At 43.1% G+C, this 27630-nt stretch overlaps 1 protein-coding gene across 5 annotated transcripts in view; it reads right to left on the reverse strand.

Moving 5' to 3' along the window:
* The window catches only part of LOC122793381 (protein transport protein Sec24B-like), a 2932722-nt gene that overhangs the window by 1281834 nt on the left and 1623258 nt on the right, over window positions 1–27630 (reverse strand). For all 5 annotated transcript variants that reach the window (XM_044061340.1, XM_044061338.1, XM_044061337.1 and 2 more), the window contains one exon: window positions 20469–20524. In XM_044061340.1, the coding sequence (XP_043917275.1) occupies window positions 20469–20524 (56 nt within the window). The remainder of the gene's footprint in view (window positions 1–20468; window positions 20525–27630) is intronic.

The raw sequence follows: 27630 nt of genomic DNA on the forward strand, positions 1-27630 counted from the left end.
AACATCAAAAGCGTGATGAGAGACTTAGGGACACAGTTGGACAGTGGTCTCACTTTCGATAACCACATTGCCACAACAGTCAGGAAATCCTTCTATGTGGCACACCTCATCACCAAGGGCTTTTCATCCAGAAAAAAGGAGGTCATTGTCCCACTGTACTCATCCCTCATTAGACCCATTCTAGAGTATAATGCCCAGTTTGGTATATACCTCACAAGACACCTGCAACAGCTTGAAAGGCCACAGAAATACCTCACTAAAAGAACCACAGGCCTAAAGCAGATGCCATATACTGACCGTCTAAAAAAACTCCAGCTATACTCTGTGGCATATCGTCTACTCAGATGCGATCTCTGCTTAACATACAAGGCCATGTCAAACCCTGAGCTGTTGGACATGCTCCACTTAAAGAAATCCCAATCCCTCAGAGCCACACGCTCCAGGGATCTAAACCTTGCCATCACAATGAACAAAACATGCTGGAGGGATAGGTTCCTGACCCAGAGACTCCCCATACTCTGGAATAGACTGCCCATACATATCAAGCAGAGCACCTCTTTGGCCCTCTTCAAAAGGAACCTTGATAATTGGATGGGAGATAGGAAATTCACCCTGGGGATCATGTCAGTCGCCCTGCTAGACAGGGGCCTAGAGCAGTAAATATTTTGGGAAGAAATATCCAGGGAATTGTTATGGCTAGGCTTGTATAGGCCCTAGGGCCGATAGCCTAGCACCAACCTATGAAACTAAAAGCAAATGGTGTAGTCAGAAAGTACAATGTCAAGATTTTTGTGGAGAATGGTAATACGTAAATTGCCAGTAAAAGGAAATATGCTATATAAAAAGAAAAAGTGAAAATATGTTTACACTATCAAGAAGAAGAAAAGTACAGTTGTGTACACTTACCATAAATGTAGATGTTCGAGTGTATCCACTGTTGCAGTCATCACCTGTGGGTTATCCCTGCTGTGGTAGCCCTCTGCCAGCCTGAATACCAGAATAGTACAGTTGTGTACCTACCATAAATGTAGCTGTTTCACTGTTGCAGTCATTACAATTGGGTTATCCTGCTGGCAGGCTACCCGCAGTCGGCCTGAGTTCCAAAGTCTAGGTCCGGCGTCGGTTGCTGTTGCCTCCTCCCTGACGTCAGTGCGCCAGGGGTATAAAAGATGCAGCCGACGCCATTTTCTTCAGTTTTTCTTGCCCCAGATATCAGGTGTCCCTAAAAAGGTAGGCTCACTAATGCCAATAAGCATGCATAACCAAAAAACAACTTTTCCTTCATCTACAAGCAAATACACCACATAGGTTGAATAAAATAGAGAAGTACAGATAAGTCCCAGCAAGTAAGAGGGGGATGGAGGGAGGGTAACCTGGACTGCAACAGTGAATGCACTCGAACATCTACATTTATGGTAGGTACACAACTGTACTATGTTCATCGTGTTTCACTGTTAGTCATTACAATTGGGTTGAATCCCAAAGCTATGGTTGGGAGGCTGGTGCTAAATAGGATTAGGAGAGGCTATCAGGCCCTGCAGAACTGCAGTGGCAAAGCCTGCCTTGGATTTAGAGTAGAGAGGTAAGTGATAGTGCTTTGTAAAAGTATGCACTGACCTCCAAGTTGCAGCCTCTAAGATGTCTTTGGTTGTTACTCCTCTGAGGAAGGCTGTTGCTCCGGTGGAATGTGGCCTAATGCCCTTAGGCACTGATTTGCCATGCTGTGAATAGCAGAAACAAATGCAGTGGCCTATCCACTTTGAATAGTCTGCTTTGAAATAGGCTTTCCTTGTGATCCTGCAGCATATGCTATTAGAAGTTGTTCAGTCTTTCTGAAAGCTTTGGTTCTGTCCAAGTAGAAGCGAAGCTGTCTGTGAATGTCCAAAGAATGCAGAAGTCTCTCACCCTTATTCTGTGGGTTTGGGTAAAAGGCAGGCAAGTAAACTGTTTGGTTAAGGGCCACATTGGTCACTACCTTAGGCATAAATATAGGGTTTGTCCTCAGAGAAACCCTGTCAAGATGGAAAATGAGAAAAGGTTCCACAGCCATGGATGCCTGTAACTCAGACTCGTCTAGTGGAGGTAACTGCTAGGAGCAGAGCTGTTTTCCAGGACAAGAACTTTATATCAGCTGCAGAGGCTGGCTCAAACGGAGGCAGTGTAAGTTTTTCCAAGACATAGTTGAGGTCCCATGCAGGTATTGGTGCTCTCCTTGGGGGTCTTATGTTTTTGGCCCCTCTGAGGTACTGCCTTAGTAATGGATGAGAAAAAATAGGTGGTTCTGTATTGTAATGAGCTGAAATGGCAGAGGCATGAATTTTAATTGATGAAAAGGAAAGGCCTTTAAACAGCATCTCAGTTAAATATTACAAAATCTGAGGAATATTTGGAATAATCGTGTCAATACCTTGTGCCTGGTTCCAAGCACAGAATCTCTTCCATTTTTCTGCATAAGATTTTCTGGTGCTAGGCCTCCTGGCCTCCAAAATAACATCCATAACTGCTTTAGAAAGAGGTGTGTCTTGAATGGCTACATTATCCGCCATGTTGCCAGGTTTATGGTCCTGAGTTGGCTGTACAGTATCTGTCTTGTTGGGTCAATAAGTGAGGAATTTGATGTAATGTCCAAGCTGGACATTGAGACAAGCTCTTTAGGATTGGGTACCAGTGCTGGCGGGGCCAGTCTGGGGCAATCAGTATAATTTTTGGCTTCTCTTGTCTGACCTTGAGGAGTATATATAATAAAAGTATATATAATGTTAGGTTTTTCCAGCTGAAAGATAGAGCATCCACTTTCCATGCTTGCTTGTGATAAGTCCTTGTGCAGAATTTTTGTAGTTTTTGTAGCTGGCAATTGTGATGGGAGGCAAATAGGTCTATGTCCGGGCATCCTCAGTTCATTGTTATCATGCTGAAGACTTGTGGTTCCAATTTCCACTCGTGGGGATCCATTAGGTTTCTGCTTAGTTGGTCTGCCAGAGTCTTTATCCTTCCTGGCAGGAATATTGTTTGCAGATGTACTTGGTAAGTCAATGCTGTGTCCCACAAGTTCATGGCTAGTCTGCATCGGGGGTAGGAATGTGTGCCCCCTTGCTTATGTACCACATGACTGTGGTACTGTCCGTCTTTATCAGTAGTTGTCCTGGATGAAGTAGATCCTTGAAGGCTGTCAGGGCATTATGAACTGCTAGCATCTTTTTGATTATGTAGATGCATTTGACTTGCAGACCATGTGCCCTGAATACATCTTCCTGCCATATGGGCCCCCCCGGCATAATCTGATGCATCTGTTGTCAATGTCTGCCTGGCTGTGGGTAAGGTGAATGGCTGTCCTGTGTTGTGGTGACAGGCTTTTGCCCACCATCGAAACTCCTGTTGCAGGCAGGGAATGAGAGTAATTATTGCTTCCAGGCTGTGGCAATGTTGTGTCGAAACACTTTTTAGATACCACTGAAGTTTCCTCATATGCAGTCTTGCATATGGAATTAGCAGAATGCATGATGCCATGAAGCCCAAAGCCTGCAGAATTTTTCTTGCAGATGACTGGGCCTTTGTTGCCGACATTTTGAAATAAGTAGTCCGTTGTCTGTGCTTGTCTGGTGTGAGATAAGCCATCTGGGGCAGTTGTACTTAAGCTTGCACCCAGGAATATTATCTCTTGAGAGGGTACGAGTTTTGACTACTTTTCGTTTACTGTGTACCCTAGACCTGTTAGTAATGATTTTACAAACGCCAGATGCTGCAGTAGAGTGTCCTTGTTCTCTGCTTGAATAAGGCGGTCGTCCAAGTTAGAATATATTTGAATTCCTCTGTCTGCAAAAAGCCATTACTGGTGCCATGCATTTTGTGAAGAACCTGGGCGCAGTAGATAAGCCAAAGGGCAGTGCAGAGAATTGGTAATGCATTGAGCCAGCCATAAATCTGAGGTATCTTCTGCATGATTGTCTGATTGGGACATACAGGTATGCCTCTTTTAGGTCTAAAGTCACAAGCCAAGCCTTCTTGCCCAGCATGGGCAGAAGCTGCTGCAGAGTTAACATTTTGAATTTTGAAATATCCAAGAATGTGTTCAGGATAGACAGGTCCAGTATTGGTCTCCAGGTTTTGTCCTTTCTGGGCACCAAGAATAGCCTTGAGTAAAATCCTAGTCCCTGCTATTGCTGTGGTACTTGCTGAATGGCTCTCATGTCCATGAGGTATGAAACTTGTTTTTGTGCCTCTGCCCATTGATTGTGTGGCAGGTCTGGCATACCGTTTGGCCTTGGCAGGGTGTGAAAATGGAACCTGTAGCCCTGGGATACGATATTTAAGACCCATTTGCCTTGGGTGATCATGTGCCAATTTTGTGCAAAAGTGCTAGGTTTTCCCCCCAAAGGAGCTGCCAGAAGATAAGTGCTTGGTGCTGGCAGGGGAAAGTCATTGAGACTGTTTCCTGTATGGCTGTGATTTTTATTCTCCACTTTTGGCGGTAGAAGCACCCCATTGTTTAGGCCTGTATGAGCCTTGGGGCTGTGCTCTGCCTCTGGGGAGTCTGTATCTACCTCTTTGTGGCCTGTCTGACAGTGGAAAGAACCAATTCTTTGCAGGCCAGTTCCTGCTAAATCTTGGAGGCTGTACCTGTAAGAAATCCTTGACTGTTTGCATAGATTTAGCTTTGTCCTCCATCTTCTTCAATGCCTCTTCTGCTTTAACACTAAACAAGGTATCATGTTGTAATGGAGCATCTAATAATTTTGCTTTAACATGATCGGGCAGATTCTGTTCTTTTAACCAAGCATGTCTCCTAATGACAGAACCTGCAACAGCGGCCCTGCAAGAGGCCGCTAGAGAATCAAAACCACATTGCAAAGTATGCTTTCCTCCTTGTTCAGCTGCATGCAATAAATCCTGCATTTCTTTGTTTTCTGCACATTCTGAATTTGTCAACATTTTCTGTTTAAGCATTGACATTAGATATTGCTGATATTTAAGCATATGAAATTGACAATTTAAAGCTCTTACAGCCAAGGTAGCAGAAGTATAAATCTTTTCCCCCCCATCTGTCCAGGGCACTTGAATCCCTATCAGAGGGTATAGGGTTTTTTGCAGTGGAACCCTTGACCCCTTTGGGACCCTAAGAGATAGTTTCTGGGTCTGCAGCTGGGTTTTTATAAAGAAATTTAGGTGAATCAGGAACCCTGTAGTATCTGTCTGGTTTAACAGGAGCTGGTGGCAAAGAGCCAGGAGATAGTCCAGACTCTGAAAATACATCATCCACAATGTCTAAAACAGGAGGAATAGCAAGGGGTCTGTGCTGAGGTAATAAAAGGAAGTCACTGAGCCTTTTCTTGGATTCTGAGTAATCTTGGCTCTCCCAGTGGAAATGCTCCCTCAAAGTATGCATGGATTCCCCAAAAGAATAATCCTCAGGAGGAGAGGCTGAAGGAATAGATTCTTCAGCATCAGAATCCTCACAAGGAGGAAGAGAATAGTACAGTTTTGTACCTACCATAAATGTAGATGTCAGAGAGGAATGCATCTGCAGTCTTTACAAATGGGTTGTCCTGTCGTCAGGCAGCCCTTCGGTCGGCCAGATTCCAAAGTCTGGGTCTGGCTTCGGCTGGTGTCGCACTTCACCCGACGTCATTGCGGCAGTTATTCGGGTATAAAGGCATCAGCCGACGCCATTTTCCTCAGTGTTTCTTGCCCCAGATGCCAGGTGCCCTCTTGGATGGCTAAATTTGGATAAATGCAAATGTTTCCAAATAGTAGAGAGCAAACGCACAAAATAAGCATGTATGTACATATATACAAACAAATATACCATAATAGATCCCCCCAAGCTAGCTGAAGATTGGCAAATACCCTAGGAGTACCTCAGAGGGGAAGGAGGGTGGGTAATCCTGACTGCAGATGCATTCCTCTCGGACATCTACATTTATGGTAGGTACAAAACTGTACTATGTCCTTCAAGGATGCATCTGCAGTCTTTACAAATGGGTAGAATACCATAGCTAAACTAGGGGAGGAGGAAATGAGAAGAGATTATGGTGTAGTTAGGATCCCTTGCAAAACAGCAGTGGCAAAACCAGCACGGGATCTAGAGTATAGAGGTAAATTATAATGCTTGGCAAATGTATGCACGGAGGTCCAAGTAGCAGCCTCTATAATGTCCTTGGTAGCCACTCCTCGTAAGAAAGCTGTGGTAGTGGCTGTAGCCCTTGTGGAGTGAGGCCTGATGTTCTCTGGAGTTTTCTTTCCATGGTAGGAGTAACAAAATCTAATGCAATTTCCTATCCATTTGGAGATTGTCCGTTTTGAAATTGGTTTTCCTTCCTTTCCTGTTGCATATGCTACCAGAAGCTGGTCAGTTTTTCTATTGTTTTTTGTCCTGTCCAGGTAGTAGCGTAATTGTCTATGTACATCCAAGGTGTGTAAGAGCCTTTCTCCCTGTTCTGTGGGTTGGGGAAGAATGTAGGAAGGTGGATAGCCTGATTTAAAGAGACTCTGGATACCACCTTAGGCATAAATGTAGGATTTGTTCTCATGGACACTTTATCTTGATGGAAGATCAGGAAGGGTTGCACTGCCATTAATGCCTGTAGTTCAGAGACCCTTCTTGCTGAAGTTATTGCCAGCAGGAAAGCAGTCTTCCAGGATAAGTATTGTAATTCTGCTGTTGCTGCTGGTTCGAAAGGGAAGAGTCAGTTTTTCTAGCACAAAGTTCAAGTCCCATGCTGGCAATGGAGGTTTCCTGGGAGGTTTTACATTTTAATTCCTCTCAGAAACTGTCTGAGCAGAGGATCGAGAAGACAGGAGGATCAAGCTGTATTCGCTGAAATAGCTGATGCATGTATCTTGATGGAAGAATAGGACAGGCCTGTATGGAAGAGCTCCGCCAAGTACTCCAGGATGTTGGCTATGTTCACCAGTGTCACATCTTGCCCTTTGCAGTACTCCAGATGAGATATCTTTTCCATTTTGCTGCATAATTCTTTCTTGTTGAAGGTCTCTGAGCCTCAGGATTATGTATTTAACCCTTTGGGATAAATTTGGGTTAATTGCTGTTATGTAATGTTCCAGGCAGTTAGCTGCAGAGTTTTTAGGTTTGGATGCAGGATGTTGTAGTTGTTCTGTGTTAACAGTAATGGGGTCAGGGGCAGTGTCCATATTTGTTCCCGGGACATGCTCCTCAGCAGTGGGTACCAATGTTGTCTTGGCCAGTCTGGAGCTATCAGAATGATTCTCGGATGTTCCTCTTTGATCTTCAGAAGCACCTTGTGCATCAAAGGAAGTGGTGGGAATGCGTATGCTGTCAGGCTTTTCCAACTGAAAGATAGGGAGTCCACCTTCCAAGCAAGTGGGTGGTAAGTCCTTGTGCAGAATTTCTTCAACTGGTGATTGAATGGGGATGCAAACAAGTCTATTTGTGGTAATCCCCATTCTCTTGCGATGGCCTTGAAGATGTCCGGATGCAGCATCCATTCGTGGGTATCTGTTGTAGTTCTGCTTAATATGTCTGCTAGAATGTTTTCCTTTCCCTGGTACATAAATTGCCTGTAACTGAATGTTGTAGCTCAGAGCCACATCCCATAGGTCCAGTGCCAGACGGCATAGAGGATGTGAGTGTGTGCCTCCCTGTTTGTTGATGTACCACATAACTGTGGTGTTGTCTGTCCTTATCATCAACTGGCCTTCTTGGAGAAAAGGTCTGAATGCCTGGATTGCCAATTTTACTGCCATCATTTCTTTTAGATTTATGTGCAGATGCAGCTGGTCTTGAGTCCATAGGCCTTGAATGCACTTGCCCAGCATGTGTGCCCCCCAACCGAGGTCCGAGGCATCTGTCGTGATGGTTTGTCTTGGTTGACTTTTGCAGAAGGGCAATCCTGTGTTTGATTGACAGGCCTGAGCCCACCATAGGAACTCTTGCTTCAGGCATGGGATCATTGGAATTTTGGTTTCTAGGCTGTGCTTGTGCTGGGACCACAAATTCTTTAGGTACCACTGTAGCTTTCTCATATGCAGCCTGGCATGAGGGACCAGTATTATGCAGGATGCCATGAAGCCTAGAGCTTGTAGCACTTTCCTTGCAGTGAGATGGTTCTGCTTTGTTAATGCCAAGAAGTAGAGAGGAAGTTGCTCTTTCTTTTCTGCAGTTAGAAATGCCATTTGTTTTGATGTGTCCAGTTCTGCACCCAGAAAGGTTATTCTTTGGGATGGAATCAGCCTTGACTTTTTTGTATTGACTGTATATCCCAGGGCTTGCAGCAGGTAAGTGACTCTTTGTAAGTCTTCTGTTAGTTTGTTTTTGTTGTCCGCTTGCATCAGGCAGTCGTCCAGGTAGGGATAAATTTGAATCCCCTGAAGTCTGCAATGAGCGATTACTGATGCCAGGCATTTCGTGAACACTCTGCCCGCAGTAGATAAGCCAAAGGGCAATGCTGAGAATTGATAATGCTCTGATCCTGCAAGAAATCTGAGGTATCTTCTGCAAATTGGTCTTATGGGGACGTGCAGGTATGCCTCCTTGAGATCTAGAGTTACCAGCCAAGACTCCTTGCCCAGCATGGGAAGAAGCTGCTGTAGGGTCAGCATTTTGAATTTTGGAACAATGAGGAATGTGTTTAAAGCGGACAGGTCTAGAATAGGCCTCCATTTGTTTTCTTTTCTTGGTACCAGGAAGAGTCTGGAGTAAAATCCCTTTCCTTGCTCCATAGATGGTACCTTTTCCACAGCTCTCATTCTTAATAATTGAGATATTTGTTTTAGAGCTTCTGTCCTTTGAGTAGGTGGTAGGTTTGGCATTCCTCTCTTTCCTGGTAGAGTATGGAAATGGAACCTGTAACCTTGGTCTATAGTTTGCAAAATCCATTTTCTCTTGTAATGCAGTGCCAGTTTCTTGAAAATAAGGTTAGCTTTCGCCTAAGGGTGCTTCTAGTTGTTCCCTGGTAGGCGGTGCCAACCAAGTCACTGTGATTGAGTTGTTGTAGTGGTGGTGGCTGTATCCGTGCCTCGTTGGTTGTTACCTTGCCACTGGCGACCCTGTAGGCACCCCTGGATTGGTTTCTGCCTCTAGGCGCCTATTCCTGCCTCTTTGTGCCTTAGAGGAGTCGGAAAGGACCAATTCTTGGAGGGCCAGTTCCTGCTAAACCTTGGCGGTTGAACTTGTAAGAAATCTTTCACTGTTTGCACAGATTTTGCTTTCTCTTCCATCTTTTTAGTACCTGCTGTGCAGGGAACCAAATAAATTGACCTTGTCCATAGGTGCATCCAAAAGCTTAGATTTGACATGGTCTGGTAATGCCTGTTCTTTCAACCATGCATGCCTCCTGATAACTGTGCCAGTCATGGCTGATCTAAAGGAAGCCTCCAGTGCATCATAGCCACATTTTAAAGAATGGTTACTAACCTGCTGTATGTTATGTACCATTTCTTGAACATACTTTTTATCTAAAGATTCTTCAGAGGTCAGCTTTTTAGTCAACTGGTCAAGCATAAACTCTTGATATTGAATCATATGAAATTGGCAGTTGAAAGCTCTAGCTGACAAAGTAGCAGAGGTGTAAACCTTTTTACCCCATCTCTCTAAAGACCTGGAATCCCTTTCAGAGGGGAGGGGGTTTTTAGTGGAAGTAGCTGCTACAGCTTTAGGACCCTGGGAGATAGTCTCTGGATCTGCCAAAGGAGCCTTATATAAATGGTGATGAGTGTCCGGGACCCTGTAGTACCTATCGGGCTTAGCAGGAGCCGGAGGTAAAGAATCAGGAGCAGTGCAAGCATCATTAAATGCATCATCAACAACAGAAAGAACTGGAGGTATAGCTAAAGGCCTATGCTGTGGCAAATGTAGAAAGGTCCTAAGCCTTTTTCTAGAGTCTGAGAAATCTTGGCCCTGCCACTGAAATTGTTCCCTCATAGCATGCAAGGTTTCCCCAAAGGAAAATTCCTCAGGAGGAGAGGCTGAAGGGATGGACTCCTCAGCATCAGAGTCTTCGTAAGGAGAATAAGAAGCCTCAGGAGGGTCTGTATGTTCTGAGTCATCTGTGGATACTGGCTCAGGGGGCTCTGCTCTAGGCCTCTTTTCTGGAGGAGGGAGAGAGGCCCTGTCTGGATGAGGTTGGGCTCCACGAATTAAAGAGATGAGATCCTCAGCCAAAGAAAGCATATGGGAGCTGGTGCTGGGCCTGTGAGAGGGAGGCTTGGCAGGCACAGGTTTTGATGCTTTGGCTGCTTTAGCCCTGGCAAAGGCCTTAATAGACATAGCTGGAGGAGGCCTAGCAGCTCCACGTGCAGGGGTTGAAATATCCAGGGGAATGGTGTCTGATAAATCCTGTGAAACCGCAACAGAAGGTTGGATTTCAGAAGCCGTTTCTACCAGGTTAGAAGAGGCCTCGGTAGAAGGCATGTTATCGGCTGAAGAAAGAACCGCTTGCTCGGTTTCGGCCGAAACCGAGACACTCGTGGTTTGTTTAACTGTGGTTTCGGCCGAAACCGCGGACCGCAAGTGTCGGTCCTTTTCTTTGCGTTTTTTGGTTATTTGCGTAGTCGGAGGATCCGACTGCATAATGTAGGCAAAATGGGAGCCGAAAATCTGTTCAGCAAACTCCGACCGACGTCTAAGCGTCCGTCGGTTAAAAGAAGCACAGGCTAGACAAGCTGCTACGTCGTGGTCTGGGCCTAAACAATGTATGCAATAGGAGTGGAAATCTTTATGAGGTATTTGTTTCCCACAAGATAAACAGTTATTAACTTTCTCTGACATCGGCTGAGGCAAGAAAGAGTCCCCAACGGGGTACTTAGCTTTATAGAAGTCTTCGAAGTAGTATTCGGTAGTAGTAATCTCTGGATCTGACCGATCGGCACTTGCGAACAGCTTCTGCTTCGGGCGGCAAGAAAGACTGGGGAAAATGGCGTCGGCTGATGCCTTTATACCCGAATAACTGCCGCAATGACGTCGGGTGAAGTGCGACACCAGCCGAAGCCAGACCCAGACTTTGGAATCCGGCCGACCGAAGGGCTGCCTGACGACAGGACAACCCATTTGTAAAGACTGCAGATGCATCCTTGAAGGACATATTCCTGTTCAGAAGAGGAATCAGAGGAAATAGAATCATCTCTTGCCTAGGCCTCTTATCAGGAGGGGGATGGGAACCCCTGATCAAAGTATTTAGGTCTTCTGCCATTTTAAGCATCTGTTTTTAGGCATGGAGGCCTGTCCAGGTGAATGCTGTACTTGGTTCTTTGTCTTTAGGGCTGCTTTAGTATTTGGCTTTGAAGCTGAAGTTGGTTTTACATATAGCTGTGTAGGCCTGAAAACACCCTCAGAAGCCAATGCCTGCTCAGCGGCTCCGGACCCATATGAGGGAATAGTTTCCGAGTGTCCAATACCTTGAGTGTCCAGCGGCCTAGTCGGCTCCATGTGGGAGTCGGAAGCGGCCTGTGGCTCTGAGGTAGCGGGCATCAGGGGCTGCGAAAGCAGCTCACTGAGAACCGGCAACAGGCCTAGAGGAAGCCTCGTCGGTTTTGGACCTCGGATGCCTGCCCTTTTCTTTGCGCTTGTTATAAACTCCGGTAGTCGGTTGCTCCAATGGCATTATATAGTTAAATCTTCCGCCAAAATAATGAAATGCAAAATTGTACAGACGCTTAATATTGCGTTGGTTAAATCTAGCACAAAACGGACAACTAGCAACGTTGTAAAAAAAAGAAAAACTCTGGTTCGGCAAGCTACCAAAGAAAGTCAACAGAAAAGATAAAACTGTTATAAATCCACTAGTACTCTAAAACGTGACTTAAGTCCACAAGTTTAACAGCAGAGAGCAGTAAATATTCCACAAATTTATTAAAACTGTTTGAAGCACTTTTCATTTGCCTAACCGGCAAACTTCATCAGAAACATTTTCAAAAGTGAAATCTCTCCAATTTATAACAGCTGGTTATCATTAACCAATTATCACACATTAACTTAAAATTTTTTTTTTAAATTTAAAGGCATCTTAATATGTAAAACAGCAACACCGTACAGATAAAGAAAAACAATTTACTTATCTGTAAACTGACTAACACTATACTATAAATAGCTGATGACAACATAAAAAGTGGATGACTATCACTAAATAAGCAAAGTCAAAGATTTACCTCCTTAAGCTTAATTTTAAAACACTGAATAAAATCAAGAAACTTGAAAGGGATAGTAAAGCGTACCATTCTGGTACTGTATATCCAGACTCTTCATCTGCTCAGGTTTGGAGAAAAAGTCATGTTTCTCCTGGCCAAACATCAAAGTCCTCTGATAATAATTTTGTTAGTAATAACTATGCTGATAAAGTCCAAAGTGAATAATCCAAGAAAATCACAAAAGGCTTGCCCAACAACAGGACCCAGAATAAACTCTTAAAATGTAAACTTTTATTGAACAAACTATTGGTACTATAGTTTGTTCAATAAAAGTTTACATTTTTAAAACTATGCTGATAACTCCAATGTGGTTACTTGTCCTAATGAGGGCAGAAAGGCTACCATGTCAGATAATAATCACTGTACGACGAGTGATACTCCCGTGGTCCAGGGTGAGGCCCGATGGAGTGAGAGACTACAGAGTGGTCATCAGAGTTATGGTGACAACGTCCACTCCCAACAAAGTACAGTTTTGTACCTACCATAAATGTAGATGTTCGAGTGTTAATACAGCTGCAGTCATAACAGATGGGTTTTCCTGCCGTCAGGCGGGTTCTCGGTCGGCCGAATTCCAAAGTCTAGGTCCAGCGTCGGATGTCGTCGCTTCTTCCCTGATGTCAGTGCGACAGGGGTATAAAGGAACCAGCAGACGCCATCTTCTTCAGTTTTTCTTGCCCCAGATGTCAGGTGCCCCCAGAAGGAAGGCAATACATAAATTTATGTAATAATGCAATGCAGTATAATCAAAAAACAGTAGTTGCAAGCAAATACACCATAAAAGAATACCCCAATCAGGTTGTATGAGGAAGAGTTAGCCATTAGGCCTGACCCAGAGGGGAAGGAGTGAGGGAAACCTGGACTGCAGCTATATTAGCACTCGAACATCTACATTTATAGTAGGTACAAAACTGTACTATGTTCATTGTGCATACAGCTGCAGTCATAACAGATGGGTAGAATACCAAAGCTAAAAAAGGGGTGGTAGGCACTAGGTGGAACTAGGAGGAGCCAGGATGCCCTGCAAGACTGCAGTGGTAAAGCCTGCTCTAGATTTGGAGTATAATGGTAGGTGATAGTGCTTGGAGAAAGTATGTACAAAACTCCAAGTGGCAGCTTCCAAAATATATTTGGTAGGAACCCCCCTGAGTAAAGCTGCAGAGGTGGCTGTGGCCCTTGTGGAGTGAGACCTGATGCCCGCAGGTACAGTTTTACCATGAAAAGAGTAACAAAAGCGTATGCAGTGGGCTATCCATTTTCAGATTTTCTGTTTGGAAATAGGCTTCCCTTGAGCTCCTGTAGCATAGGACACAAAGAGTTGCTCTGATTTTCTGAAAGGCTTTGTTCTGTCCAAATAATAACGTAACTGCCTATGAATGTCCAAGGAATGTAGTAGTCTCTCCCCTTTGTTTTGAGGCTTGGGGTAAAAGGTAGTTAAGTGGATAGCCTGATTCAAGGCTACCCTGGATACTACCTTTGGCATAAAGGAAGGGTTGGTTCGCAAGGATACTCTGTCCTGATGGAAAATGATGAAAGGCTGCACAGCCATGAGGGCTTGTAGTTCCGAAATCCTGCGAGCTCAGGTGATAGCCAGCAGGAAGGCTGTTTTCCAGGACAAATATTGCAGTTCTGTTGAGGCAGCTGGCTCAAAGGGAGGCAAAGTAAGTTTTTCTAGAATGAAACTGAGGTCCCAAGCAGGTACTGGTTGTTTCCTTGGGGGTTTTATATTCTTAGCCCCTCTGAGGAACTGTCTTAAGAGGGGGTGAGAGAATAAAGGAGGATCAGTGTTGTATTCTGCAGAAATGGCTGAGGCATGGATTTTGATGGAGGAGAATGAAAGTCCTCTGCTTAGCAGCTCAGCTAGGTACTGTACTATTTGAGGTAAATTCAGTATTCCAGGGTTCTGGCCCTTTTTCTCATTCCAAGCACAAAACCGTTTCCATTTTGCGGAGTATGCTTTTCTAGTAGAAGGTCTTCTGGCCTCCAAAATGACATCCTGCACCTCCTTGGAGAGTAGGGTCTGTTGTGATTTTAAGGAATCTTCCATGCGGCTAGATTGAGTGTTTTCAGCTGACTGTGAAGAGTTTTGAAGTTGTGCTGAGTCAGTAGAAGAGGCATTGGAGGCAGGATCCATGGTGGGGAATGCGTCAGGCTCCTCAGGAGTGGGTACCAGTGTTGTCTTGGCCAGTCTGGAGCAATGAGAATCATCTTCGGTCTGTCTGCTCTGGTTTTTAATAGAACTTTGGGCAGCAGAGGAAGAGGTGGAAAGGCATAAACTGTCATTGTTGTCCAACTGAAAAAGAGTGTGTCCACTTTCCAGGCCTGTGGAAGAAAGGTCCTTGAGCAGAATTTTGCCAATTGGTGATTTCTGTGGGAGGCAAAGAGATCTATGTCTGGCCTTCCCCATGCTTGAATTATCTTAAACTTGAGGATGCAACTTCCATTTGTGTGGATCTGTCATATTTCTGCTTAGGTTGTCTGCCAGCGTGTTTTCCTTGCCTGGCAGGAACTGTGCTTGAAGCTCGATTTGCAATTTCAGAGCCATGTTCCAAAGAGACATGGCTAGCCTGCATAGGGGGTATGAATGGGTTCCTCCCTGTTTATGTACCACATTACTGTGGTGTTGTCTGTCCTTATCAATAGCTGGCCTGGATGCAGCAGGTCTTTGAAAGCTGTAATAGCATTTATTACTGCTAGCATTTCCTTTTGATTGATGTGTGGGTGCTTTTCTTTTTGGGACCATTTGCCCTGAATGCACCGATCTGTCATGTGCGCCCCCCCAGGCGTAAGCCGAGGTGTCTGTTGTGATGACTTGATTTGCTTGAGGCTTGCAGAATGGTAGACCTGTGTTTCTTTGGCATGCTTGAGCCAACCACAGAAATTCCTTTTGAAGACATGGAATCAGTGGTATTACTGTTTCCAAACTGTGGCTGTGTTGAGACCATAGGTTTTTTAGGTACCATTGAAGGTTCCTCATACGCAGCTTTGCACATTGGATTAGTAGGATGCAAGATGCCATGAATCCCAGAGCCTGCAGGATTTTCCTTGCAGTCAGCCTGGTGAAAGTTGCCAGTTTTCTGAAGTATTGAGTTAGTTGCCCTTGTTTCTCTGGCGTAAGGTAGGCCCATCTGGGTGTTTGTATCCAAGCTGGCACCCAGGAAAATTATTGTTTGAGAGGATATTAGTCTTGACTTCTTTTTGTTGACTGTGTAGCCAAGAGATTTCAACAACATTATTACATACGCCAGGTGTTTCAGAAGTATGTGCTTGCTGTCCGCTTGGATCAGGCAGTCGTCCAGGTATGGGTATATTTGTATCCCTTGAAGTCTGCAGAAGGCAATTACTGATGCCAGGCATTTTGTGAATACGCTGGGCGCAGTAGATAAGCCAAAGGGCAATGCAGAGAATTGATAATGGGTTGAACCTGCAAGAAATCTGAGGTATCTTCTGCAATCTTGTCTGATTGGGACATGCAGGTATGCCTCCTTGAGGTCCAATGTTACCAGCCAAGACTCCTTGCCCAGCATGGGAAGAAGCTGCTGTAATGTGAGCATCTTGAATTTTGGCACGAGTAAAAATGTGTTTAGGATGGATAGGTCCAAAATAGGTCTCCAATCTTTTCCCTTTCTTGGTACCAGGAATAGTCTGGAATAAAAACCTTGACCGTGTTCTTGTGCAGGTACCTCTTGAATAGCTTTCATGTCCATGAGATCTGAAATTTGTTTTTGTGCCTCTGCCTTTTGATTGTGTGGCAGGTTTGGCATGCCTCTCATTTTTGGAAGGGTGTGAAATTGGAATCTGTAGCCTCTGTCTATAATGTCCAGGATCCATTTGTCTTTTGGACAATATGCCAATTTTTTGAAAATAATGCCAGTTTTCCGCCTAAAGTTGCTGCCATTTGAGCCTTGCTTGGCATGCAAAGGGGAAGTCATTGGTTCTGCTTTCTGAATGGCTGTGAACTATCCTCACCACCTCTTTGTGTAGGTGCTTGCCATTGTCTGCCTCTAAACGATCCTTGAGATTGCCCTCTACCCCTCGGGCGCCTGTATCTACCTCTCTGGGGTCTGTCCGTGGCTGGGAAGGACCAATTTTTGGAAGGCCAATTTCTACAGAAACGTGGAGGTTGTACCTGTAGGAAATCTTTCACTGTTTGCATTGATTTTGCCTTTTCCTCCATTTTCTTTAATACCTCCTCAGCTTTAACACCAAACAATACATCTTTTTGCAGAGGTGCACCAAGTAATTTAGCTTTAACATGATCTGGTAAAGTTTGCTCTTTGAGCCAAGCATGTCTACGTATGACTGATCCTGTAACAGCAGCTCTACATGAGGCCTCTAAAGCATCAAAACCACATTGTAAGGTATGTTTACCCACTTGTTCTGCACTATGCAACAAATCCTGCAACTCCTTCAAGTCTGGTTGTTCAGGTTGTGACATTTTGCTTTTCAACTGTGATAACAGAAACTGTTGATACTTTAACATATGGAACTGACAGTTTAATGCCCTCATGGTTAAGGTGGCCGAGGTGTATACCTTTTTCCCCCACCTTTCTAAAGCTCTGGAATCTCTCTCTGAAGGTAATGGATTTTTGGCAGTGGAGGCCTTAATTCCCTTGGGACCCTGTGAAATAGTTTCTGGGCCAGCCGCATGGCTTTTGTATAGGAATTGGTGTGAATAAGGAACCCGGTAATACCGGTCAGGCTTGACTGGAGCGGGAGGTAAAGAATCTGGGTTAAGGCTGGCCTCCGAATACACATTATCTAGTATGTCTAAGACAGGAGGTATAGCCAGAGGCCTGTGCTGAGGGAGCAAGAGGAAATCCCTAAGCCTTTTCTTGGAGTCTGAGTACTCTTGGCCTTCCCAGTGGAAGTGTTCCCTCAAGGTATGTAAGGTTTCCCCAAAAGAGTAATCCTCAGGGGGGGAGACAGAGGGAATGGACTCCTCTGCATCAGAATCTTCAAAAGGGGAGTATGAATGTTCCTGGTCTTCAGAAATGTTCTGAAGTAATGGAAGCCTGGTCCGAGGAAGGGTATTCTTCCTCCACTCTGGGCCTTTTGTCCGAGGGGGGTTGAGAACCCCTGATAAGAGTAGTCAAATCCTCAGCCATTTTGAGCATCTGCTTTTTAGGCATGGGGCCTTGAGAGGGGCCCTGTGGAGCTTGTCTTTTAGTATGCATGGCTGCTTTAGACTTAGTGAAAGCCTTAATGGAAAAAGAAGGCGGCCTGAAGACACCTTGAGAGGTGGCAGGCCTGTCTAAACCTTGAGTTTCCACGCCAAGAGTGGCTTCGGTATCTGTAGTCGGGGTGTGGGCCGAAGAGCCTGCGACCTCGGGCACAGAAGACACTGCCAATGAAGTGTCATTGGTAGTCAGGGGCTGCGTAGGTGCCTTGCTGAGAACCAGAGCACCTGTAGTCGGCTTTAGCGTGGTGTCGGTAGAAGTCGCGGACCTTGTATGTCGGTCCTTATCTTTGTGTCTTTTACTCAAAACTGGAGTCGGAGTATCCGACGACATAATGTAATTAAACGTTTTGCCAAAATAGTGTTGGGCGAACTCCATCCGACGCTTAATAGTGCGTCTGTTGAATGTAGCACAAAAACAACAGGCAGAGATGTCGTGGTCTGGGCCTAAGCAAGGAATGCAGAAGGAATGGAAATCCTTATGCGGTATTTGCTTCCCACAAGAAATGCAATTATTAACTTTGTCTGACATCGGTCTGAGGCAAGAAAAGTTTCCCCAACGGGGTACTTAGCTTTCAAGAAGACTTCGGATGAAAAATATTCGTAATCTCAGGAGCTGGCCGACCGGCACTTGCGAAGTGCTTCTGCTTCGGGCACCGCGCGGCAAGAAAGACTGAAGAAAATGGCGTCTGCTGGTTCTTTTATACCCCTGTCGCACTGACGTCAGGGAAGAAGCGACGCCGGACCTAGACTTTGGAATTCGGCCGACCGAGGACCCGCCTGACGACAGGAAAACCCATCTGTTATGACTGCAGCTGTATGCACGATGAACATCACTGTCCTTAGCCGCTTACATTGGTGCTGCCATCTTGGAACTCCACCAGAAGACTTTGATTTTATCATGTATCCTGATGAAACCATATCCCTCAACCATATTGCCAGTTACAGAAGCCTGGCATCAGTAATCGCTCATTGCAGACTTCAGGGGATTCAAATCTATCCCTACCTGGACGACTGCCTGATACAAGCGGACAACAAAAACAAACTAACAAAAGACTTACAAAGAGTCATCTACCTGCTGCAAGCCCTGGGATATACAGTCAATACAAAAAAGTCAAGGCTGATCCCATCCCAAAGAATAACCTTTCTGGGTGCAGAACTGGACACATCAAAACAAATGGCATTTCTAACTGCAGAAAAGAAAGAGCAACTTCCTCTCTACTTCTTGGCATTAACAAAGCAGAACCATCTAACTGCAAGAAAAGTGCTATAAGCTCTAGGCTTCATGGCATCCTGCATAATACTGGTCCCTCATGCCAGGCTGCATATGAGAAAGCGCCTGACGACAGGACAACCCATTTGTAAAGACTGCAGATGCATCCTTGAAGGACATCAGGTTTTCTTTGAAGGGAGAATCTATGCACCCAAAATGGGGATTGGGAAGAAAGGGAATTGTGCTGTCCTCTGGTATTCTGAGGGGCAGAAATTCACCTACACCATTTTGCCAAAATTATCCACAGCTTTGCTTTCTTTGTTATCAACAAATTTTATGAGCCTTGCAGCAAGCTTTGATCACTGGTGGCAACTTTACAGGATTTCTATAGATATATGCAGGATTTTCAACTCTTCCTACATAATCTGTCAGGCTTCATGGAGGATGGGACTCTGCCTCTCAGGAGGTTGACTCCAAAGCAGACTCAAATAACAAAGAGAATGTACTATCACTAGCACTAACAGGTCCTGATATTTTTTGTGAGAATCAGGCACTCCTTTAGTGCACCAACTGAAAGACTCCTCATTAAGTTTAGTCTCTCTCCAAATCAAACACACACCTTCAGCAGAGAAGTCTTACTGAGATGGCCTTTCTTGTCATCTGTGTTGTAGCAAAGGGAAAAGAAGTTCTAAGATAAGATGGATCTTCCTCATTCAATTTTAAGATAGGGAATTCTCTCTCTCTCTCTTATGTGGATTAAGTCATCCCAAAGGTCAAATGGTGGTCCAGCTCTGACCTAATCAAATGTCAAGCAGCTACATACTCCTCAGCAAACCTATAGTCACAGGTATCAGAGATCAAAGCAGACTATAGAAGGGTGGATATTTTGTCCTTGAGGATCAGTCCTCACAAAAAATAAAGGTGACAAGGCATAAGTAAGGAAAGCTTCAAAGGTGAGTCACCTGCAAACTCATCTATCATCAGAGAAATAGTAATGTCTGAGTGAGAAGCCATCAATGCACAGTATGACACTGAAGGATGGATGTCCACTACATGTGCATAAAAAGAAGCATCAAGCCTGAAGGTCTCAATTACTTCCCTTGAGGCCTAGGTACTAATACTTGCTAGGGTCCCAATGTGTGCCTCTGAAGGGATTAGGACAGATACGAATGCAGAAGTTACAGGCCAGAAGACTGAGATAAACCAACAACTCTCAGATGTGTGGGAAAGATAGGGTTGCTGCATCCTGACACTTAAAAGTGGCAAATGCTACAGCAAAGGGCTATCATTTTCTTTGCCTGAGAAAAATCTTTAAATTTTGGGCCAGGGTCTTCTGCTTAACACAGCACAGCAGTCACAGGTGCAGACACTGTGGTTCTTCCTCAGACAAGGCACTATATATGAAAATATTCTGGTAGTATGCGTCTTCTTCAGCTGCACTTGTTAAATCTTGGAAAATCATGGCCCCTAGAACATATAAATGCAGGTTGTCCAATTTCAAAAACTGGAAGTATTGGGGGGGGGGGGGGGGTGTTAGCCAAATCTCAACAATAACAAAAAGGAAAAAAATTCCCAGATGACTACCCTATTTCTTTTTGTTACAAAAAATAACAGGGGTTACTGCATGCTACTCTTCCTTTCAGCTGTGCATAAGCTGACACCTCTGGCAAGGGTAAGAGATCTGTGCCACAGCAGAAATGTATGAAATCTAGAGTGGATGGTGGATGTCTGTCTGCTGGTAATTCCTATAGATATGGATTTATATTACAGCAGTAATTTCTTCTACTCTATGTTCCTATTTTGCAGCAATGCAACTACCTAGACGTGTACATAATACTACAGCACACAAAGAAATCATATGTTAACTGAAAACGGTGTGTGCACACCAAAACGTATAACTATGTAGAAGAAAATCATTACCTCTCTACTTTCGTGTAAATTGACAAGTAAACTATCAGGAGTCGGCAGGAACACGTCTGAAAAATAGAACATAAGGCATATAAATATAAAATTCAGGTAGAAACTAAGAATGACCTCCTGGTCCACATACACATTTCAGATTTTCCTACTGATGCTATTTTATACATTCTTGTCATTGAGCTCCTTTTTCAACTTTGATTTATTATGTCTGCCCCTTGCATTTGTAAATTACACAACTTTCAGTACCTGCCTCTGTCATTCAGGGACTGATTCAGCCCTAGGACATACTAACTCCAAATAACTACACACACCAACTAATTCTGAAACTCATCAGCTACCACCTTTTGCCCAGAAGGGTCATTTTTTTTGGACACAAGTTTTATCTACCCATTTAAATGAAGGAGGTAATCACAAATTTACGTCACACTGCTCGACTCACTTTGTCCCAATCATTCTGTACACTATTTTTTTTTATAGCACATAACAGCATTAGACTTCATGGTTCCTGCATTATAAAAAGAATGTAACTCAACCCCACCCCCCCACCCCCAGTTTTTTTTTGTCTCTCACAGTAGTCTAAAGGAAAAATTATAAGATCATCCATAAAAATACTACTCTACTCACACACACAGATGATAAACATAAGACTTCGAGCGAAAACTGTGACCAACTGGAAAAACAATGAGAAATGATCAATTCACCTACTGAATGAAGCACCTGAAGCAGTAATGTCAGTGTAGGAACTATGTGGCTATTCTGCTGTTCTTCAATGCCATCTCACCTGAAAGTATCTAACAAGTCCAATGTGACAATATGTGAACAAAATGTAGTAACGTAAACTATCTGAACAGCAACAAGATCAAAAAGGTTATAATCACAGTGTGTTTAGGCAATTTAGAAATATTGTAAATAGCTCAACAAACAGAACTGTGACTGTTTAAGTTTCATAATAAGCATACTGAACAACAAATTTATTAAAGGAGTATGAGCACTCAATAATGCACCAATAGGGTGTGGAGTGTGACTGTTCAGTTCAAGCCTATCAAAAGTACTTCAAGGATGAGAAGCCTGAACCCATTTGCAGTCTCAGCTACAACTGACTGGTTAGCAGGGTAAACCTCCATGAAACCCAACGAACAACTAGCAGAGGAGGTAGTGTACATGACAGAGGTTGTGAGGAATCGTGCTACCCTCTTTCAGTCTATGAACAGGAACATCATTAGTAAACAGCAACTGCTGCAGTGCATAACAGCCCTTGGTCTAGTTTTTGAATAAGGAATAAAATGGGCAAAAAAATAAAACACAGAAGAGACAGACAAAACAGGAGGAATACAGTAGCAGTACAGGTTTCCTGAGAAGTAGAAGACAGGTAACTCACTAAAGGTAGTAACAAAGCTTGCGTGTGCTACGGAAGGGAAAAAAGGTGTCATACTGAGTCAGACCCATAGCAAGAGCATCTGGCAACTGTGCAATTCCCTTGAAAAGTACTCTTCTACAACCCTGTTAAGTACCTTGCTACAGTAACTAAAATACAAGTTTCACCAGTAACCCTAAATGCAGTACCAATATCAAATCCATGTCTGCACTGCACTTTTTCATCACATACAAATCATGCTCCTTTGACAGCTTGGGCCTGGGGCAGCCACTCCCTTCACCCTACCCTAGTTATGGTTGTGTATTCAACTTTCTCTGGAAACACAAACAAAGTTAGCACTACATACTTGCAAAAGGAAAAGGAAGTAGTGTGGGGACTGTCTGTATGTCTAGTGGAAGGAGTAACTTACTTCTGACAGAGTAAGTGGAGGAAGGAAAGAAGCAAAAACTCACCAAAAAGGATCAAGGTCAAGCAGTCAAAAACGGACTTGAAACAAATGTATGGAAAAGCGTGGGCAATCTGATTTAGCTTCTCCTAGGATCATTAACAATGCAAGGTGCAGGGGAAGTAGAAGAAAAAGTGTGTGTGTGTGGGGGGAAGCTACAGAATACTAATGAAAATGCAAAAAAATGGAGTATATGCTGAGGCAAAAGTGATTTTGTAAATTAAACAAGACATTTTAAATGGGGTTTTAAATAACCACCTCTATAGCTTGCACATAAAGAATGACAGATTTAAATAATTAAGTGGTACCGAAAGGAGAAAGCTGCAAGTTACAAATTAAAATACTGGGAAATGCTAAAGGTACAACATAACCATCACTAAATGTGGTACATTTTTCCCAGCCATCCAGAAATCCCATCTTGTGAACTGCAGATGAAGCACAGTTCCACCCATACCTCTCAAGTGTCCCTGGTATTGACTCAAATTTTAATCCCTCCTAAAACTGCTGACTTTTGAAGAAAAGGTGGTTATTTACACAATGAGAATAACTGGAGTTAGACTTATTATACTTCAAAAATGGATAAGAATTTACTTTTTCTTATTCTGTTAATGTATCAGATTAATAGTACTAATACTTTAAATGTGACCCGATTGTCCTAAACTACTACTGGATTTGTCCAAAACCACCAAGCACCAAAAATAAATAGAACAAAATGACTGAAACCAGTGAAAGATTATTTCTTTTAATGAAATCACCAAATCTCTAGCACCGTTCATGTTACGTTATTGAACTTATTTTAGTGAATATTTTTTTTTTTATTTAACCGGGTGATTTACCACCAGATTCAAGGTACAGCCATGGGAGCTCCTTATCCTCCCCATGTATGCAAACCTGGTTATGTGATACTTTGATAATAGTTTTTTTTTTGCATAGATAAGATTTCTTTAAACAGTATGTTGTTCATTATTATAGGTTTATAGATGATTTAATTTTTTTGTGTAAGGGAGGTAAATCTTTGGTACAGGATTTTGTTAATTTGTTAAAATCAAATCAGTTTGGTTTTCAGTTTGAAGGGATACAGAGTGGTAATTCTGTTGTTTTCTTGGATTTGATCCTTTAGGGTCAGATGAGCGGCAGAATAAGTACAAGTATACATAGAAAATTTGGCGATGCAGGCCAGTTTTTGGATGGGCGTAGTTGTCACCCTGCCCATATTCTTAATTCTTTCCCATATGGGGAATTGCTAATGGTTAGCAGACTATGTTGTGAACCAGAAGTTTTGGAGAAGTAAATCTTTAATACTTGTAGAATTGTTCAAACAAAGAGGGTATAGCATAGATATTATTAAAAAAGCCCTAGAAAGATTATGCTTGAAAGATAAACATGAGACATGTGTAATAAGGTACAATAATAATATGCCCTACTGTTCCAGTGTTGATGGAAGTAGGAAAGTTTATGTTGTTACATCTTACAATGTACTGTCTAATGACATAACAGACAGCATAAAGTATTACTGGCTTTTTCTTGTGGAAGGAAGGCATAAGGTTACTAATATATGGCATGTCCCTTTGATCTCCTTTAGAAGGGCACGCAGCTTGAAAGACATGCTAGTACATGCAACATTTTCTATACCTAGTGTCAGTTTTGGTAATACTAGGTTGGGTACCTGGGCATGTGGGGGTGTTCTATTTGCCCATACATTAGTAGTTTTTGAGAGAATTAATGGTCACAAATTTAGCCCAGTAGCAGAATATATGTGCAATACAATGGATGCAATGTATGCACTCAAGTGTTCCAGCAATCTTTTTTACATTGGTGAAAGTAAGAGGTCTTTTAGAGTTAGGTTGCAGGAACACATTCAAGACATTAAGAATAAGACAGAAGAAAGTCCCATTGCTTGTCATTTTAATTCTGTGCATGGGGGAGTTTGTACAGAGTTAAGAGGTTGCATTTTGGAACAAATAAAAGCTGCTAATGTCATTTGTTTGAAAAATAGACTGCTATGTAAAGAAACTGTTTTTATTTTAAAGTATGATACTATGACACATGCTGGCTTAAACCAAGAATGCAACTGGAAATATCTTTTGTGATGTAATAGTTTTATTTAATTTTATTGATTAATTGTTTTATGATTTAATTGATATTGCTATATAAGGTGTGCTCCTTTTTTACTGGTATCTCCTGGAAGGCTGACTGCCGAGGCGCTAGAGAGTTGGTGATTTCATTAAAAGAAATTATCTTTCATTGGTTTCAATCGTTTTGTTCTAGTATTTCTGGATTTGTCCTTGATTTGTTGAGAGCTGTGACTCCATCCCACATGCTGATTTTAATAACTTTATGCAAGTAACTTGGGGATGATTACTACACACAGCTGGACATGACAAGTTACATCTACTACATGTCTCAGACGCACTGTACATTCTTCTCTGTATGGTAAATAAACCTGTATCAGGGATGAGAGGGTGAACTGATAATGGAATGTAGAAAGTTGGGAGGGGACACAGCAACGAGGATGAATACACCATAGAAGCCATGCTGTAAAAATTAACTCTAAGGGGAAAAACTTTGCCCAGCACAAGGACACTGCATGTTTTATTTACTTATTTTGTTTCCTCCACGTGAGAGACAAGAAGAAATGGAAACAGATGATCCACTGTGACGACCCTTAACAGGAACAGCCAAAAGAGAAGAAGATTTGGTTTCCTCCACGTATACCCTGCATGATACCTGCAACTAAAATAATGCACAAATTTACTCAGTGGGATACACACTGTGATGTCAACTACCAGAAAAAAATGGACAAAGAATATGTCGCTCTTTCGTCTCTATCATAAATAACAAAAAGGCTGCGGTTTTCATTAAGATGCTTTAATGCACAGAAATACATCAGAATGGATAGCAGCAGCATTTTTTTTTGTTGTTGTTGTGTCTTTCGGCTTTTCCCGGTCAGGGGTCGCCACAGTGGAACTCCGGTCCGCTAATGACTGGTAGTTGATTTTTCTGTGCCGAGTTACCAGCCCTGACGCACAACCATCAACGAAGGTACGCCCATTCACACGTCTCCACGCAGACACTTTAGCTGAGAATCGAACCGGACAGCATCTTATTGTGAGGCGACAACACTACCGCAGCTCCACCACGAGCAGCATCATTAAATATCAAAAAAGTAACTAACAGACAGAGCTTACATACATACATCTCAGCAGTTAACTACAAAATGGCAGTCAGACTTGCACGTGCTCAGTATTTATACACTTGTGCAAGCCCTTGGATAGTTTCTTAAAGGTACATACACATACATTGATTTACAGAATCAAAGATGAAATGTGGTGAAACAGGAAACATCAATGAAATGTATGCAGCCCTTGAAAGTACAGTTGTATAAGAATTTACCTAACAGTGGATGTCTTACTTTTCACTGTTGCAGTATTCCTTACTAAAGGGATATCCAGAGGATAATCACACTTCCGGCCAACATACCAAAGCCTCGCTTCCTTCCAAGTGCCGTAAGCTAGACATGTCTTACATCCAAGATGTAAGGTACATAAGTGACGTACAGATGCCTTATTCTCAGAAATGAATTGCCCCAGGATAACCAGAGCAACCCAAGAGGAATAAAAAAGCAAGCATGTGCATCCAGAAAGGGAAGAAAGGACAACCCTGTGGCCAGAGGGTAAGAAAACAGACCAAGAAGGGGGGGGGACAAATGAAATATTGCAACAGTGAAAAGTAGGATATCTACTGTTATGGCAAGTTCTTACACAACTGCACTGGGTCCTTCCTTATCACTTTTGCAGCATTCCTTACTAAAGGGAAAGTACAAAAGCTGCTGTAAAGGATGGGAGGAGGAAGCACCTGAAGAACCTTCCAAAAAACATGAAGGATGGCCTTGGCAAAATCAGCCCTGGCTCTAGACATTTCATCCAACTTAGAGTTTGGTAAACACATGCACAGAAGACCAAGTAGCAGCTTCAAACCTGCATCTAGAATCCAGATCTTTGAAAAAAGCATCAGAAAAGGCACTGTCTCAGCAGAATGCACATGAACAGAAGAAGAAAGCGGCTTAACATGAAAAGAACAAAAAGAAATAGCCTTCGAAAACCAAAAACAGATGGTTTGCTTAGGAAAAGCCAAACCCAATTTCTTAGCAAGAAAGGAAACATACAGTTGTTCAGATTTTCTAACATCTTTAGTTTTGTCCAAATAACATCAAGTTGTCAATGCAAATCAAAAGTACATAGAATCCTCACACCAGAATTCTGAGGTGAATGGAAAAAAGGAAGAGGGTGAATAGACTAATTTAAGGATAACCACCTTGGGCATAAAACAAGGCTGATGTGAAGAGAAACTATCTCTGAGAAAACTCAAAAGGGGGAACTGCCATGACAGTCTGGAGTTCAGATACCCTCTTGGCAGAATTACGAGCCATAAAAAAAAACACAGGAAAGCAACAGGTTCAACTTTTGTAGAATAAAATTACGGTCTCAAGAAAGTGGAATGGTCTTTCTTGGTGGCCTAATGTGAAGGACGTCTTTTAGATATTGCTTAATTTAAAACCTAGAGGAACGTGACAGACCCAAGAGCTTTAACATATGAATATATGTCATAACTGAACAACTCACAAATAAGAATACACCTGGAATACCAACTAGGAGAGGGTCCTGTTCATACCTGTGATACCAGTGAGAAAATATTTTCCATTTAGCAACACAAGATTTTCTAGAAGTAGGTTTTCTGGCTTCCTGCAAAACCCAAAGTACATCCTCAGAAAAATGGTGATGAAAAGGAATCAAAATCCTATCACTCAAACAGTCATATGTACGGTGAGCAGATGAGGGTGAATGAAAGTGCCCTTGTCCTCTGTGAGAAGATCCCCCTTGTGAGGTAACTTGTGATGATTGCCTCTGGCCAACTGAAACAGATGGGGAAATCAATACCATTTGTACCAAAAGTGAAACACCAAAAATATTTTGGTTCTATCTCACCTGAGCCTATGCATGACCTTGGGCAACAGATGAAGAGACAGAAGCGTACAGAACACATCTCTTTCCAAGAAAGGGAATGGTGCCCACTTTCCAAGTGAAAGGACACCCTGGAACAGAACCTGAGAAGCTGCCTGTTCAGAAAAGATGCAAACTGATCTGCTAGAGGAGTACGCCACTGACAGATCATGTTCAGGAAGACTGCACTGTGAAGCGTCAATTCGTGAAGATATGCCCTGAACCTGTTCAGATTGTCTGCCATAAGACTGTGCTCGGAGAGGATGCAAGTTACCTGTAGAACAAAATGATGGCAAACGGCAAATACCCAAACGAGACCTACTCTACAAAGACAGAAAGAAT

The sequence above is a fragment of the Protopterus annectens genome, chromosome 2.part0 (genome assembly GCF_019279795.1).
Source record: "Protopterus annectens isolate FY-2018-M chromosome 2.part0, PAN1.0, whole genome shotgun sequence".
NCBI lineage: Eukaryota > Metazoa > Chordata > Ceratodontiformes > Protopteridae > Protopterus > Protopterus annectens.